General features: G+C 44.4%; 1 protein-coding gene across 3 annotated transcripts in view; it reads right to left on the bottom strand.

The window, feature by feature from the left end:
- ARHGAP6 (Rho GTPase activating protein 6) overlaps window positions 1-17,611 on the bottom strand; it is a 309,403-nt gene that overhangs the window by 137,410 nt on the left and 154,382 nt on the right. For 2 of the 3 annotated variants that reach the window (XM_040662377.2, XM_040662387.2), the window contains exon 1: window positions 17,120-17,229. The exons of the other annotated variant lie outside the window; for it this stretch is intronic. Coding sequence is in view for 1 of the 2 variants with exons in the window: in XM_040662387.2 (XP_040518321.1) it covers window positions 17,120-17,164 (45 nt within the window). In the remaining variant the exon portion in view is untranslated. Of the gene's footprint in view, window positions 1-17,119; window positions 17,230-17,611 lie in introns of those variants that run through there. 3 annotated transcript variants of the gene reach the window in all.

The raw sequence follows: 17,611 nt of genomic DNA, 5'->3' as shown, positions 1-17,611 counted from the left end.
TGGTATTCTTATGGTCATGTAGGAATGGGTATCATGGTTTTCAGGATCCAAGAATACCACGTGCAGTTATGTTTTATGATGAACCCATTATTCGCATCAGTTTCCTCTGTAAAGGAATCAGCCTTACCTTTGACAGCTGTCACAGAAGCCTTTAATATCCCAGCAAGGGCTTGCTTTGCAGCATTACCTTTCACTCTCATTTAATCCTACATTTACATCCCCAATATTACTGTATTTTCAGTACACTTCAGAAAGTTTCGGGATTTAGATTTTAAAAAATTTAAGTCTCATCCATGTTTCACTCCTTGATCTCTTTTAGTTAATTTAATTATTTCTGACTATATTTTGTTCACTTACCTATTTGAGATAAATTACATGAGGAGCATATGTTCTGGGACTGTTTTCACTGACAGCTCTCCTACAAGGCCATTCCCACATACAAAAACTAAGCCTGAAACAGAGTGATCTCATTCAAGAACTGCAAGGAAGAGAAATACACTGACTACTACATACAGAAATATCTGTCATTATTAATAGTATCTTCTCCAAGAAGCAAAAATTTCCCATAGACACACAACTCCCAGTTGTATTTTCTTCCTTGGCAACATAAGAGCTGCTAGACCAAATCTAAACTTGGTATTAGTTAAGGACTAAAAGCATCCCACTGCACCTGATATCTTAGGATATTCTGCGATTCTGAATTGGAAGGGACCCCTAAGGATCAAGTCTATCAACCCCACACAGGACTACCTAAAAATTAAATCTGCCATGAAGTAGTAATACAAAACACAGGAAGAGTTCACAGGTCTTTGCCCCCCATGCCATCAACCAGGAGAGGCCTTCCAGGCCTCAGAAACTGTGATAAACTTCTCACCACTCCTGCACTATTTGGGAACCTTGTGAACAGGTTGGGAAGCAGAACAAAACTGTTCATCTCCTAACAAACTCATTCAGAATCATTTTTAGAGTTCTTAGTGACAAAAAATGAGAACTTCAGAAGCTTCAGAAAGTTGTTTTTAAAACCTCTTAAGTTTATGGACCTCCTTGTCAAAAATTATCAGATAATTAGCCAACAGAAGACTCTCACCTACTTTAGACAGATACATATGGAAGGACAGGTTCACAGATGATTTAATATTGACTTGGCATTTTGGAAGCACCTCTCACTTCTGCAGTGTAACAAGGGCAGCCCTAAGCAATCTCAGAGCAGCTAACATTTATTAACACTTTGCATGAGTCACTATTTCAAAATGCCTTATGCTATACTTAAAACCATACTGGCATACATTTCCTGTGAACATTTTGCTAGGTACCACCAAAGCTTTAAAACCCTGGGGAAAACGGTTTAGGATAGAGCTGGAATGCTTGCACTTTGAACAATGAGGCATACAAAGATCTGTTTATGTTCTTCCCCATTCAGATTCATGAAATGTCAAAAAGAAAGGAAGAAAGAAAGAAAGCACCCAACTTAATGCAATGCCAACCTTAACATTTTATAAATATGAATTCAATTTATAAATGCAACAAATCCCTGGTGAGAGCACACAGCACCAGGTCCACAACACAGCAAACAGATAATGACTTCAAGTCTTAATTGTAGACATGTAAGAGAGCAATAATGACAATTTGAATGGATAATGCTCGCAACAGATTTTCCTTACATAGCATTTGCCTCTCTCATCAAGTTTGGCAAAACAGAAAGAACAGTGCCAATAGAGTGCATGAATTAAGGAGAGGAAGAGGACCATAGTTTGCATTATTTTTAGTTTCATCTCCTCTGCCTGGGGAGGCAGCAGATCATTCTCTTAGGTGATGCTTCTTCAGAGGAACTGCAGAAGAAGGCTGATGAGGGCATCTATTTAAAATATGGGAAATACAAAAAACCAAACAACCCATGAGTTGGAAAGGCTGCAAATGGCGGTGTTCATCTCTATGGAGAATGCTGCAGTGTTGAAGTGAGCTGATGGGCTCAGGCTCCATTTAAAGCTAGGGCTGGGGAAGGAGCAGGACTGTGGATATTCCCTCAACTGCAGAAGCACACAGTAAAGATGTCCATCACAGCAAAGGGCGAGCTTCACTTCTTCAGCCAAAACAAAATGAGAGAGAAAAACTTGGATCAATATCAGGGCAGCAAAAGCGCAGTTTAAGCTAAAAGATCACACTGCCCCAAGAACAAATTCAGTCTGATAGAAAAATGTCTATCAGTCAATGCATTCTGGAAGGGCCCTCTGACAGAAGGAGTAAATTGAAGAAAAGCTGCTTCTGAGACAGAGCTCACTGCTTTGTGTTTACATAAAGGATTATGCACTGCTCCTTGCAACAGAAAGGGGCAGGAATACATGGCCCAGGAATACCCGTCTTACATTCCTAGATACTGGTCAAATGGAATTTTGTTCAACTTTCCAAGTATTTTCCTTTCAAATAAATCACTTCCAAGCTTCACGGAAGTATGAGGAATTCTAGCCTCAAAGACTGATGTTCTTTATATAAAGACATCAAAACAGAACAAGCCTTCCTCAAAACCTTTGGGAAAGGGGTCAGAACCCAAATTTGCCAAAAAAGTAATAACTGCATTCGTTTCCAGAGCACTTTTACTGTTTGCTATTGCCATCCTTTTTGAGGACAAACCAGATTCTCAGGAGAACAATAATTAGTAGACTCAGTCGAGAGATTACTTCCTCTGGTCCCTCTGCAGTGCTAAACAGCCTAAGCCTCCAGGAAATAGAATATAGTGTGAGTGCTAAAAAGAATCCATGTCTGCTGCAAACAGGAGGGAGATGTGCACTGAAGCAACAGGTGACAGGCAGGTGTTTAAAGAAACTCTAGAAAAAGCTACTCTTCCACCCCATACAATTTTCTTTGGTGCTCAAGTTAGATCCATGCAGACTTACTAAGAGTGGAAGTACATGTTTCAGCATTTAAGAATTAACTTACATACATTTAAGAGAGTACAAGCCTATGGAAAAGTGCATGAGCCAGGAAACTACCAAACATTCCTAACACGTCTAAGAACATGGGACTAAGAAGTGGCCCATAAGATCATGGGTGACTCTCCTCACAATGTCAAATGGCAGACACAGTTTTGATCTTGCAGTAAGGAAGAGGTACACAGGCATTAAAAGATGGCACCAGAAAACAGGCTGTGAAAGCAATTAAGAACCTGAAACCTTCTGGATAAATCATTTTTGTGCATCAGATTCAGTCTAAATGCTGCAAAAAGGGCAGCCTTTTGCAAGCACAGCTGCGAGCAAAACTGCACCACTGTTATTACTTCACGTTATTTGCTTTAATTACACTTATATCTTAGTCCTTAATTTTTTCTCCACTACAGCTTCATTCCTGGAACTTCTGCAATTACTTCTGCCATTGTCAGAACTGCAACTTCCTCATCATTTTTGCTAAAAGACACAAGTAGCCATTGAGAAAACATTTTTAAAGAACAGTATTTTAGAGGAATAATTATCCAAAACTCATATGAGAGCTCTCAGTAAAAGAAAAAAACAAAAAACACTGAAAACACTGCAACCAGAAGTCACCATAAAGCATTACGTCAAGGAAGGCAACCTCGTGTTAGAAAGCGGCAAGAAGCTCTCCTGTTTACAAAGCACAAGAAATCCCCACGCTCAAAGAAAACATTTCCAAATGAATAACTACAGGTGGTCTCAACTAGTTAAGTGTATTCATGCAAAAGAGAACAGCTTTTCTGTTGTACCCTGGAGACAAACGCATGGCTCCCCCTCTCTGTCCCATTTGGTGGCTAAGCTGGTGACACTAAAAACTAATAACAACCTCATGTGAAACACTACCAGCAGAGGAACAGAAAAAACCCACAAACCAAACAGGTTATGCAAATACAGCACTAAAATGCACACAGATATGCAACCAATACATTCTAACACACACACACGACCTAAGACAGACACATTTGTGATCATACAGTTCTCTTTTCTAAAAGAAATTCCTCATTTTGAGCATGGCTTCTCAGTAAGGCAATGGGAAAGCAGGCCTGCCTTCTGGCTCAGTGTTTGCTCTCATGGCTGTGTCAGCAGGCTTGCTTACAGGCCAGTAAGATTTAGATGAATTTATAGCTCAATATCTGAGCACTGCTCTTCAGCGATGTTAAGCAAGCAAAGTTGCAGCTGAAGTCACCAGGAGCCAGCAACCACCAGGACTAATGAAAACCAAGCCACTGGTCACTATCTATAGAGTCACTCTGTATTCAGTAACTACTCACAAGCAGACAGAGTTTCCTTCACCTCTTTTTTGAGTCTTAACTCTATTTCTCTACAAGGAGTTCTAAAGCATCCTTCCAATACTTGAAGGGAGCTTACAAGGAGGGAAACTAATGTTTTACATGGGCAGATAGCGATAGGACAAGGAGGAATGGCTTTAAACTAAGTGGGGAGATGTAGGTTAGATGTTAGGAGGAAATCTTTCACTCAGAGGACAGTGAGGTGCTGGCACAGCTGCCCAGAGAAGCTGTAGTGCCCCATCCCTGGAGGGGCTCAAGGTCAGGTTGGATGGGACCCTGGGCATCCTGAGCTGGGGGAGGGGCAGTCCTGCCCACAGCAGGGGTTGGATGGGATTTGAGGTTTCTTCTTAACTAAGCCTTTCTGTGGTTACATGTGCCTGGAGTAGGCCTCAAACAGGGGCACGGACCCACAGAAAAGCCAGTGCCCCTGAGATGACTGACTGCTCTGCACGCACTGGGCATGGAGAAGGACACCAGCAGAATAACCTGCAGAGCTGTATCTGAATCCTCACTGGAATATGATGTCCTCACTGCACTCCACTTGAAACAAATGAGAACACAGCTATAGCTTGCATCTCCTCAGAGGCAGCAATGGTCCTAACCTTCAAAATTCAAGAGATATGCTTACATATGATGTCATGGAGCCCGAAAGCACCACTCACAGGGCTGGCACCATCCAACCCACGCGTGGCATAGCACAGACAAAAAACACAATCCTGAATGCAAAGAAGCTTAATCATAAAACATAACCATAATGAGGTAACAAGCAATCAGCAGACATTTGTTTCCTACTTCAAGCACAGAAAGTCTGAGGAGATTGTACAGTAAATAAGTATACAGATGCTATACAAAGAAATTAGGCTGGTAAGATTACTGCATCGGAAAAGATAATTAGACATAAACAAAAGATACTCACCAGTATTGTAAAACTCCCAGAGGAACAACCTCCCAAAAGAAATCCTTTCCCAGGGGCAGTCAGCCCTTAAATGGGGGTTTAGGAGAGGTGCAGCCAGGCTCCACCCCTTCCAATCACACAGGTGAATTGTCTTCACCTGTGCTCCTGCGGCTGACTCAGTGCTTGCCTCAGGTGGTCAATCAGAGATTCAGGCTGTGATTCAACAGTTCCCATACAGGAGATGAAAAGAAAGCTTACAAAATGAACCTACTTTCATCAACTCAATAAAAAATGCCTGTTCCTTATCTGCTTGTTTGGAACCTGACTGCAGTTATAGATTTGTCTAAGTACCTAAACATGTACCATAACAAGTGAGAGCATCTGTTCTTACCTTGCTCTGCTCATCTTATTTCAGTTACATTCATGCTTGCTTTAAAATGGAGCCACAGAAATAAGAGGAGCTCAGACAACAGAGCTAACATGAATAGTAAGACAAATTAAATCCTCATGATAACTCCATTAACTGCAGGTACTTACCTGAGAATAAATGTGACCTGCTAATCTCCCCTTGCTTTTGCACGCTTAATAGATAACAACTCTACTCATTTGGCAGAAATACAAATAGTATTACCAATAGCTGAAAAAGAAATTTTCATGCCAGAAAACAGCAAGATGAGTCACCGTGAAAACAAGACAGTTATTTGCTAAAACCAAGGACAAACACACTTCTAACTCTGTTACCTCTGACTATACCAAAAACGCATTAAACACTACCAAGCAAGCTAAGTACAAGATCTGCTCCTAGTAGTTCATATGTTTGATTTCAGTAAAAACTATGGAAATTGTAAGCTCAGAAAAGAGAAAAGGCTGCATAAATGTTCAACTCTAGGAACCTGTCTGCTTGCTTAAGCAGGGAGATGCTCTGTTTCTGACTTTTAGTCAGCCAAGATCACTCTAAAATGACAATATATGTTTCAGATAGACAGTTCGCTCTGAAATGTTCATCTCCACTTCTCTACTTCTGTATTGGAGCTCGGAGAGAGGCACATGGAGCACACAGGAGAGAATGAATGATGCAACAGTGGAGATGGCATATAAATGGAAACGGAAAGAGGAAATGTATGAAAACCTTCTTTAAACAAAGACCACATGTGCAAGCCTAAGAATGCTGAAACTGTTTTCACCCCTGGTAAGCAGCCATGTGAATACCGGCATCGTCAGATGTAATCATTTAAATCCACTCCCATAGCATGAGAAAAGTTGCAGCACTGCAGAACATTTCAGACAGGCAAATTTGACGTGGGCCAAAATAGCACCCTGAAAAGAAGAACAGCGGCAAGATAGAGGGTCAAACGCCACATCAAATGTCTCTCACGAACAAGAATAATCAACATCATGCAGTGACAATCCATATAAACCAAGCGAAAAAAGAAAAAAGCAAGAGAGAGAAAGAGGGAATCCTTTTACTTCAGTCTTCTACATCTATGCAACTGAAGCCCTCCATCAACTGAAGCCCTCCATCACAAGTGAAGTCGAAGGGTTCAAAACAGAGACTCAGCAAAATTAAATGATTAAGAGAGAACCACATGAAGACCTGAGGAGAATTCTATTAAGCCTATACTGGAGAATGTGCATTAGCAAATTAAATGTGGAGAGAAGTAGAAAACCCTGCTCTTTCCTGTTACTTTTAGTGGAAGGAATGCCCTAAACTGTAAAACATAACACGAAGTAAATAATTATTTGTAGCCAGTTGCATTCTATTTATTTTAACACCGAAGACATAGTGCAGACAAGGAAACTGATTAAAACATGTAAGAGATCATTTAAGAGAGCTTAAAAAGCCATCCTCAGGAACGTGTTACTAAAGGAAAGGAATTCAACGATGTTTCTGCAGATGGAATTCCTTTTTCAGGCATGAATTCTAAGCAAAGGGCAAATGATTTAAACAACTGGTACAAAATAAGCCAGAAGAAAGATATATGTAAACTCTGCTTAACGTTACACACAAGTTAAGGTATAATGTACCACATTTATAGTCATAGGCAGAAACTGTAAGGGCTTCCTGGCAGTATTATTTCTAGACAAGCACTCGGGAGTTATGCTTAGGGACAGAAAAAAAGCCAGCTTGCTACTGAACAGAAATGCTCTCTGTGTTTATTTCAATTACTCTCTATTTACTGTATGAAGATAAATACTGCCCTGTACCATTTTCAGCCCTCCAGTGAGAAAAAAAAAAAGAAAAAGAAAAAAAAAAGAGCTGCAACAGTATATTTTCTATTGGCATCAGTGCATGAAGAAGAACACAGCCTTAGGCTCCAGTTGGCTCAATTTGCAGGGCCAGCTAATAGAAAAGGTATCTTTCCAAATTCAGCTGTGCTGACCTGAGAGTCACTGAAAGACAATAAATTTGAGAATCCAAAGTGTCATTTCATCCCTGCACTTTACAGAACGTGTCTGAATGCCACTATGACACATTTAAAATAGCTAACATAGGTCTTGCTCACCTGGATTTTAGACAGCCTGCACTAATGCAAACACAGAATTAGATGACCTTCAATGCCTAATGGCAAAGCATAAATGAAAAGCGATACGAATTGGTGTGGCACAGCATGGGAAAAGCCTAAATTCACCCCATGACAGGAAGGGCCACCAACTTGACTCCAGCTCGGTCTCAGTGATGGCCTAGAAGACCCACTGACATCTTGATCTTATGGCAGAAATACTGTTCCAGCACTGAAGAATTTAAATTCTCTCCAGCTAATACACAGTCCTCTCAAGAAGTAAGGAATAGAGTTCTGCTCATCACAAGCACCACTAGCAACAAATCTCTAGATTCATAAAGAATCAATAAATGGAGTCCCTAAATTTCGCATATGAAGGAAGGCTTTCAAACACTGCAGAGTCAGCAGATAATTAAGTAATTGAAAGGATCACTTCCCATGCCATGAACTACCTTTACTTGGATGATTAGTCTCCATTAGTAAGCTCACCACAGACAGAATTTCCCTCAGAAAAAAATAATGAGCCAGAAAGTAATGGCCATCTGATAAGCAATCAGAAAAGACAAGGCCATCTTTTCTGTAAATGTAACAACACAGACTCTCTTAGGAAATTCAGTAACAAAAGCATTGGACAAATTGCAGAGTTTGCTTTTCTTTACCCTTATTCTCTGTGATTCCAGTGGAGATTAACACCTCTTGTTGCAACATTTTTATCTTAAATTCCCATAAACACACGATTTGATACTGCTTCACACAACCTGTGTGTGTGGTCATGTGTGGAAAATCCTGACTAAAATGCAGATGCATTCTGTGAGAAGGTAGGTAAAAATCACGTTCTCACCTTCACATACCATCCATCTGTTCTCCGTGCCGAATTTCACATTTATGTCTGATTAAGAACAGATTTCTTAAATACATTTTGGGACAAGTTCACGCAGGAAAATTACATATATATTAGTATTGACCTACAGTGGCACATATGTGGGAGCAGGTGAGATCTGCTGCTGTTTGTTCCTGGATGACATAGGCTTCACAGAATCATTATGGCTGGAATCACAGAACGATTAAGGTTGGAAAAGACTCTAAGATCACCTACTCCAACTGTCATCCCATCACACCATGCCCACTGACCATGTCCCTCAGTGCCACATCTACATGTTTCCTCAACACCTCCACGGACGGTGTCTCCACCACCTCCCTGTTTCAATGTCTGACCACTGTCTCAGAAGAAATGTTTCCTAATACCCAACCTGAACCTCTCCTAGTGCAACTCGAGGCCATTCCCTCTCATCCTCTGAAATCACACACAGCCTGTTTGCACCCATTTGTCCAGATGTGCTTAGAAGCTGAAACAGGCCATGCACCTGACTACAAAAGCACCCATGAGGCAAGACCACAGAAACAAGCATCTGGGAGAGGAAGCAGCCAGCTTACCGGGGTTCCCCATTACTCATATCTCTGCTTGCAGCTAGTTCAACATCATCTCCTGCATTCTGCCACAAGTTCCTCAGTACCATGCCCTGCACTAAAACAAGTCATTCAACTTGTTTTAATTAAAAAAAAAATGTAATTGTCCTGGGCATGGGGAACGTTTCGAACATGCAGTATGCACAGCTACAAACACTGATGTTGAAGGGGTACATCATCATGGCATGCAAATACCAACGACAGCCTGAAATGATACAGGGCACGAACAGTTTACCAAGAGGAAAAAAGGAAACATTTAAGGGCAGAGCACCAATAAAGGGATGTTTTACCCAGAGGTCACTGGAAAGTGAGACAACTTGCCAAGGGAAGCAGCGGGTGTGGCTTCTGCACAATGAGGGACCCAACATCTGTTTCAAGACCCACGACAAACTTCAGCAAGGGAAGAACTGGGCTGCAAGCACCTATGGCTTTCCTCCTACGCCAGCTGAAGTTTGCTTTGTCTCTTTTTCTCTTACAGACAGCGCTACGTACCACAGGCACTCAGGACCCTCTCCCTCCCACAGCACTTAAATGTATTTTCCTATGTTTTAAGCAAGCTTAATATCTGTATTTCAGGGAAAAAAAAAACAAAAACAAACAAACAAACAAAAAAACCACCTTCAGATTCTTTTCCACAGCTTGTATTTAAACAACAAAGTGCTTTGCAAGACTCAGAGTACGTACTGAAAGGATCAGACTGGAAAAGATAGAGTAATCTATTCAAAATGAGAAGAATTTTAGCCTGCAATGATACTGCATCCATATGTCAAGTCGTGTAGAGATGAACATTAACAGGAGCTCTTACAGACCACTGGGTTAAGGCAGAATGCAATCAATATTAAACACCACCTAATTTATGTCTCTAAATCAAATCTGACAGCCTAGACAACACAATAAGCTTTCCAAATCCATAAACACTTGCAGAAGTCATACTCTTATCAAGGGCAAGAAAAAGTAACTGCAAATTTCAGGAGATACAGACACTCAAGCTGAAGTCTGGGTGCTATAGATCAGGTGTCCATAGACATGCCCAGTGATGTAAATAACAAGTAAACAAAATATATACCTATGTGTTCATCTACAGTAAACAAAGAGGCTGAAGACTGACCGTAAGCCAGGTGAAATACACAGTATAATACTGTCATAAAATCACAGGCGTATCTAGGCAGCGTAGCCACTGCAGATTGATAATCAGGTGCAGATAAACTAGTGTACAAAAAACACATGGATGAAATGCTATTTTAAAAATGATCAGCTCAGCTGTATGGTGAAACACCAAGCAGATTTCAATATCACTTCCAAAGACTCATATATTCCCCAGAATGTAAAGCATCGCCCTATGAAATAACAGCAGACCGTGGCACAGGTAGCTATAATTAGGACTTGCTCTTCCTCTCTACCCGAGGGCACTGCTGCCTGGACAGACCCAAACTCTACTCGTGTTGCCTTTAAAAAGTGAAAGCTACCCTGCAGTCTATTCAGCCATTGCTATAATATTCAGTTTCCCGTTAGCAGCTCCTAATGCCTTTTGACTTAGTAGAGGATATATTCAGGAAATCCTTTCAACTGTGCACTGTCGATAACGTCTCGGATAGCAATCATTAGAAAGAAAAACATAACTTAGTTTTCTTCTTGAGCCAGTCAGTCCAGATAAGACCCAGGCACCTCCCACAGGAGCATTCAGATTTGACACCCCCATAAGAAAAAGTAAATGTGAACCACGTGGTCTCATCAGCCAGGGCTTGCTGCAGAAAGGTGTTCAAGTTCTTTTTGTGAGTAATACAATGCATGCACACCTCCTTTATTCCCTAGACAAGAAAAAGCCATTTCACTTCACGGTGTGCAGTGGCTTTCTGTATTCTCAAGTATCGCAGCCAGGCAGGAATAGAATGAAATTCAAAATTGGGGTATATCTTTTCCACGCCACTGAGAGCTCAGCCACGCTGCTGCTGCAGGAGCAGACATGCCATTGGAAGGAGAGCGGAGGCCAGCAGCCTCCCAGCCATACTGCTCAGCAAACGACAAGGGTATATGGCACGTAAGGGACAGCAGTTCAAAAGACTCATCTGCCCGGCTGTCCCTCCTTCCAGCACGGTGCAGGATGATGATTTTGGCCAAGGGTGACCTTGCTGCTCCCGTGGACCTCGTCAGTTTCGTAGGGATGAAGAAGTCTCCTTCATGTAGCAGCTTTCCAAGGGACTGTTGCTGGTTGGTTAAATCCCCTTGACAGATGTGAAAGCAGTGGAAATGGTGCCAGGTGAGTATACAGCTTTACCCATGCCAAAGGACTCTGCACCTCTCTGAATAAAAGTCCTGAAGCTCAAGACACACCATTTTATTAATCAGCACCTCTATAAGTACTAATACAAGAACTGTAGCAATTCTACAGTAATGGATGCTACTAGATAAGGACAGGCAGAGGAAATGTAACGAAAGGGCAGCTTTACCTGAAGGCCACCACTACTGCACTTAAGGAACCTCTCTTTCCAGCCAATGAGGACAGACCTAACAGGGCCTACCTCAGTGCAGCTCTGCATCAGACCTGAGAAGCCTTGCCAAACGCAACCTGCATCGCTCCCCATCTGTTACCACCAGCAACCACCATGATCCCAAGCCACACCATCATGGGCTAGTGATCAGAGCTCGCTAGGACCATAGCAACACAGACACCAGTATGGGGATGTAGCAAAATGGCGCCTACGACAACACTCATCTTCTTCCCCACACACGAGAGAAGGGCAGTTCATACACAAGTATGCGTGGAGAGCCCTGGGAATACATTAAGAGTTAAAGCGCTGTAAAAATATGACCAAATCTGAATTGAAATCTGCTTTGTGCAGCATTCCAAAAGCCTATGGCACACGCAAGAACCCATTGCATCCCCTCCTCCTGACTCCTCGCTGTTAACTCCCCGCTGCTTTGCACAGATGATAAAAGTTGGCTGGACACACTTCAGAGCCCATCAATCCCAATCAAAGCTTGGCCTTGGTGCTCACGACAGAGTGACAAATAGTGCTCGCTTCCTATGTTTATATACGTTTTTAAGGGATTAGCAATAAAAGCACTTTCAAATGATCGCGTGTTTGCAACATGAATCATCACTGTCAATTGGAATTTCATCCAAAATGAAGAAGGAAGGATTGGACTCAACAGCGAACCCAAGCTGTATTCCTTCAGCAAACAGTGCCACGTGCATGCAGTCAGTGAGAGGCTGAGAGCAGGATGCCAGAAGGTTAACATGCAACCATTGCTCTCCTGCTAACCATCTCTTCTGTAACTCACTTATCTGATGAAGCTGGAAGTGTTCTTCACAGTTTCTTCTTAGAAAAACAACTACAGAGTGAATTAATCTTTTAGAACTACTTAACTCTGCCTTTGAATACTCAGGACATTAGAAAATATGCAGCTGTCTCCCAGGGAGCAGAGATGTTTCACTTTTAGAGCCCAGCGGACAAGAACCTATTCTCATGCCTGAATCCCACAACACCGAGACTGACTGCAAAAGCACACTGCAGGTGGTCTGCACAGATGCCACCGGTCTCCTGCTGTGCTCCACTCCTGCTCTGCTCCCTTCTGGAGAGCCTGTTTGGAATGTGAAGCAACCAGACAAATGGTCCCAGGGACAGCAGCCCACTTGCAGCAGCCCTTTCCCTGAAGGGCCACCCAGTATTTTCCCAGAGCAAGAATGGTGGGGAAAGAGTCTGGGATGCTCCAAGAAAAGAACAGCTGGGGACAGCCTGCAACTGCAAGGACAACTTGTGCAGTCTGAAGTCCATTCCCAAAGGGCCCTGTTGAAAGGACAGGACGGGATCAGGCCAGACAAGGAATCCTGGCAAGTTTCATTCGGCCCTGGGGCAGCTGAGTGAGTTGCTTTAGAGCAAAGAAAGAAGTTGATGGTATTAGACCCGCAAAATAAATCGCTTGCAGGATTTATTATCATCACTGTAATAAATGTGGTCTGCTTGTGGTATCTAAGAGACTTTGTTAAAGTCTACGAGGGGTTGAAGGCTCAAGTCATCAAGCAAAATGTCTTGAAGGCAGAAGGGCGAGAAGCTCTGAAAGCAGATTCTTGCAAAAGGCAATCAAATCCACAGGAGCATGTCAGTACTTGGGTCTTCCTCACAAAGCATTTTACAGCTCTAGCTTCCAGTTTTAAAGTGTCACCACCAATCTCACTACTGCACTCTGAACTAGTCTGTAAACTAATTCTTTTAACAAATAACAATTAACATTACTACAACAAGGCTAGGAAATGTCTATTATCTTCTTTCTAATTCCTTCTATGCCCCAGAAAGCATTCTGTGGTTCACCAAATTTGTGAGGGAAACTACGACTGTTTCTTTTGCTTTCCGCATCCTTCCACTTGGATGGACGTATTTCAGATGGTAAAAATAAACAGAAAGTCTGCCCGCCTTACCAGCAAAGGGTGAATACAACAAGACCATGCCCATAATACTAGTGGAGGTGGGGAAGGATCTCTCTCCCCAAAACACTAACATCCAAATTGGAGGTGACCTTAAGCCGACTGATATTTGTGTTCTTCAAGCATCTGGCTGTCCCCTCTTTCTAGTCGTAGCTCAGCCTGGCAGAAGGCCTGGTTTCCTGCCCCGACGAAGAGCCTTGCTGTTTGGCTCCAGATGAAGAAGTCTCTTCCAAAGCCCTACTCCCGCTCATGCTCTCCAGTTCCCCAGTGAAAGACATGCAGGGTTTCCCTTCCAGGGCAAGCACCCTCTCCCTTGAGGGAAACCCTCCTGGTAAATGCTGGAAGAGAAACCAAGATTAAAGATGCTATATTGAGATTCATGTGGCTATATACAAACCAGACCATGCTTCAAGTTTCCCATTTTGCCCCACTGAGAGGTTTGTTGTGCAATCCCAAGGCTATTTTTAGTCACTTGTGTAGAAAACTGCATTCCAAATTACCAATGGATCTCTTGAAAAAAGTATAATACAGCTTTCTGATGTTTGAGCCAAAATCCATGGCAGTTTTTTATGCTCCCTTTACATGCTGCTAAGATAGAAAAACTCAAGAAGAAATCTCATGTAAGGAAGGTGACCGTCCCTCTTCACTTCATCACATCATTCGAAAAATGTTCCCAGACCCTCTGAAGATCTTCGTATCAGTTACAGACATCACAATCTCAAAAATAGCTCATAAATCAGAGTGAATTCAGCGGAGAATAGCAGATGATTAATCAGCTCACCTAGACCTAGAAATTAAAGGGTACTGCTTGGTCAGGCAACATACAGTGAGGGTGAGATATTATTTAACTCTCTGAGTGTTCATGAAATCATTACGTAGATACGAGCATCAGAAAGGAAAAAGAGCTTTTGTTGTGTGACTCGATGCAGGTATAACATTTTTCTTGTACTCACCTTTAGTAATACACCTTTATACTTGTTCAGCTAACATTTATTTTACCTTACTTTTCACCAACAAAAACCTTCCAGTTGGTTGTACAAACTCTTTACCTACGGGAGCTCTTCCATGAGTCAACCCCAGTGCTCAATTCAAAGTAACTGTGACATAATTATCAGCCATCCCACTCACACATAATATATGCTGGATCAAACATGCCATCGGTTAACACACGACCATCACAGCAGGTACGAGAGTCTTAAAAGTCTTCATTTGCGTGCACTGTAATTGCCAACTCACTGTGACATTTTGTTGCCGCAGCGGCCTTTGTGCTGACTCAGGCTACACCCCATCCAGCAGCAGGTATTAGGGAGCAGAAGAGGTGGTACTGGGGACTCCATCCTCAAACCAAACAAACTTCAGAAGTTCACCTAAAGCTGCCTCTAGCTCGGTCCTGAGGAGGCCAGTGGCATCTGAATGGGCGCCAGTTCCCATGCTCCCAGGCTGCCCCGAGACACGAACCACAGAACAAAGCTGGGAGATCTGCCTCAAAAGCACACTGCCGCTCTGAACTCTGAACACGCAAAGCAGATGCTTCCTTACGTACTTTTATGGAAATCATGAGACTTTAATTATCAGCCCTAAACAGCAGAAGAAAAGCCCTCCACGCAAATCACTATAATTTGCTCTGCCGATAAATTAACTGCTATTAAATACTATAACACGGTATAATTTTTATCTCACAGTAATCAAAACAATCCAAGAACGTGATTTGTACTTGGACCGTATAATTATTCAGAGTTAATAAGAACAGCACTAAGAATGGCACTGAGCGCTTCAGGTCAACGAGCGTTTGATTTTGGTTGGGCTTCTCATGACAGCATGTGTGTAAGCATGGACTATGCAGAGCATCGATCTATCTACATCATCCCACCAGGCTGGATGTGGCTCTGGGCAGCCTGGTCTGGTGTCTGGAGACCCTGCACATAGCAGGGAGGTTGGAACTAGATGATTGTTGAGGTCCTTTTCAACCCAAGCCATTCCGTGATTCTAAGATCTAGAACCACAATTCTCTAAACTGATCGGTAACATCACTTGCAAAATTCACTTATCCCCTACATGTACAAGTAAATGCTACTTATTACTCCATTATCAGAATGTATGTATTTTAAGTAAAATTATTTTAATCCAAAAGAGCAGCATTTCAAAATATTAGAAGCATTCTTAGGTGTAAAATTTCCCCTTGGCTGCAGCATATAGCGTGGTGGTTGGTAATGGTCACCCGCTCGCTGGCTGGCAATCCCACTTCTTGCTCTGCCATCCTGCACCGAATGCTGCTGGCTGTAGGCACTGACAGCCAACCATGTATCTACAGCAGGTGATGGTGAGAGAGCCAACTGCAGCCATGAGAAGCACCACGTCTGAAGCTCCACGGAGCTGGCAAGCGCCATGGCTCTTTCAGATCTTCTATGTGCTTAAATAAGTATGGGGCCATCTGTGTACTAAAAGAACAGGTTCCTATGTGGAAGTTTTTCATACAGAGGGTGGTGACACACTGGAATAGGTTGTCCACGGAGGTTGTGGATGCCCCATCCCTGGAGGCATTCAAGGCCAGGCTGGATGTGGCTCTGGGCACCCTGGTCTGGTGGTTGGCGACCCTGCACATAGCAGGGGGGTTGAAACTACATGATCACTGTGGTCTTATCAACCCAGGCCATTCTATGATTCTACGATATAATTCTATTCATCGGGAGCAGGAGAACGAGTATCCCATTGAAATCCCTGTCGCTGCTCATACACGACGCAAAAGTTCCCTTTTTCTGTATGCCTGCATGACAGCCGAGTGGGTATGACAGTACACAAAACGCAACGCGCCACCAAAAAATAACAACAGAAATCCCCGAGCCGCCTTCTACTCTATCGGCACCAGGCTTAAGGAAAGTACAAGGAGAAGCCGACTTCCACGGCCAACACCGAAGGCGCCGCCGCGAACCAGGGGGGAGCGCCGCAGACGAGCACGGGGCGAGCGGACCCGAGGGTCGCCCGGCCCCGACCTACGGCTCCCACGCGGCCCCAGAAACGGCGTCGAAGCGCCGCGCGTCACGGCGCGCATCAGCGCGGACGACGGCAGCATCGCACCCCGCTCGCTTCGCTCGTGCCGCCGCTTTTCTTACGAGTTCAGCAGAAGACGCGGCCGGTTGTTTTTATGTGGCTTTTTTTTTTTTCTTTTTTTTCTTTTTTTTTTTTTCTTCTGCCCGAGCAACTGAGAAAATGCTCCTAATAAGGCTCGCAGAAAGGAAGCGGCTTCTCAACGGCGCTAAGCCCTCGCGAAGGAAACAGAAAAAAAAGAAAGCGCTCGCTATCATCCGAAGCGCAGAGGACGGCGGAGCCGGGACAGGCAGCGCCCGGGGGTGCGGGGCGGCGCTGGGGCAGGGGCGGGCGGCACCCGGACCCCGCTCTCCGCGCTTCCCGAGCGCGCCCACGGCTTCCTCTGCCGCGGCCCGACCCCGCGCACGGGACAGCCGAGGGGAGCGGCCCCCGGCCCCAGGCGCCCCCCAGCCCGCCGGCACCTGCTCGGGGCCGCCCCTCGGGAGCGGCGCCCGCAGCCGGCCCCGGCCCCGGCCCCGGCCCCGCGCGGCACTCACCGCGTAGCGCAGCGCCGGCCGCTCGCCGAACACCGAGTCCCCCATGGGCGCGGGGCTCAGCTCGGCTCCGCTCGGCTCCGCTCCTTCGGGGCTCCCGCCCGGCAGCCGCCGCTCCCGCCCCGCCCCGGCAGCCGGCAGCCCCGGAGAGGAGGAGGAGGAGGAGGAAAAGAAGGCGGAGAAAGGGGGCCCGCTCTCCGCCCGCCGCTCCGCCCGGCGGCACCGCCACAGCCCCGACAGCGGCACGGCCGGAGGAGAGCCGGGTGTCCGCGGTCGTCCCCGCGGGTCGGGAGAGAGGAGCGAATGCAACTCCCGCCTTTTAGTCGTTGTTCGTTTGATTGCTTTCTTAATACGTGCATTTGGTAAGGTGCGATTCCGGGGTCCCTGCCCACCACGGGGGTGGAAATCCTTGAGGTCCTCCCACCCCAAACCGATCTGTGAGCCCACGATTCACACAGAAAAGGAATCAAAACCTAAATGAAAACTCCACTCCGC

This window comes from Gallus gallus, chromosome 1 (genome assembly GCF_016699485.2).
Source record: "Gallus gallus isolate bGalGal1 chromosome 1, bGalGal1.mat.broiler.GRCg7b, whole genome shotgun sequence".
NCBI lineage: Eukaryota > Metazoa > Chordata > Aves > Galliformes > Phasianidae > Gallus > Gallus gallus.
This window is presented reverse-complemented; position numbering and strand designations above follow the sequence as displayed.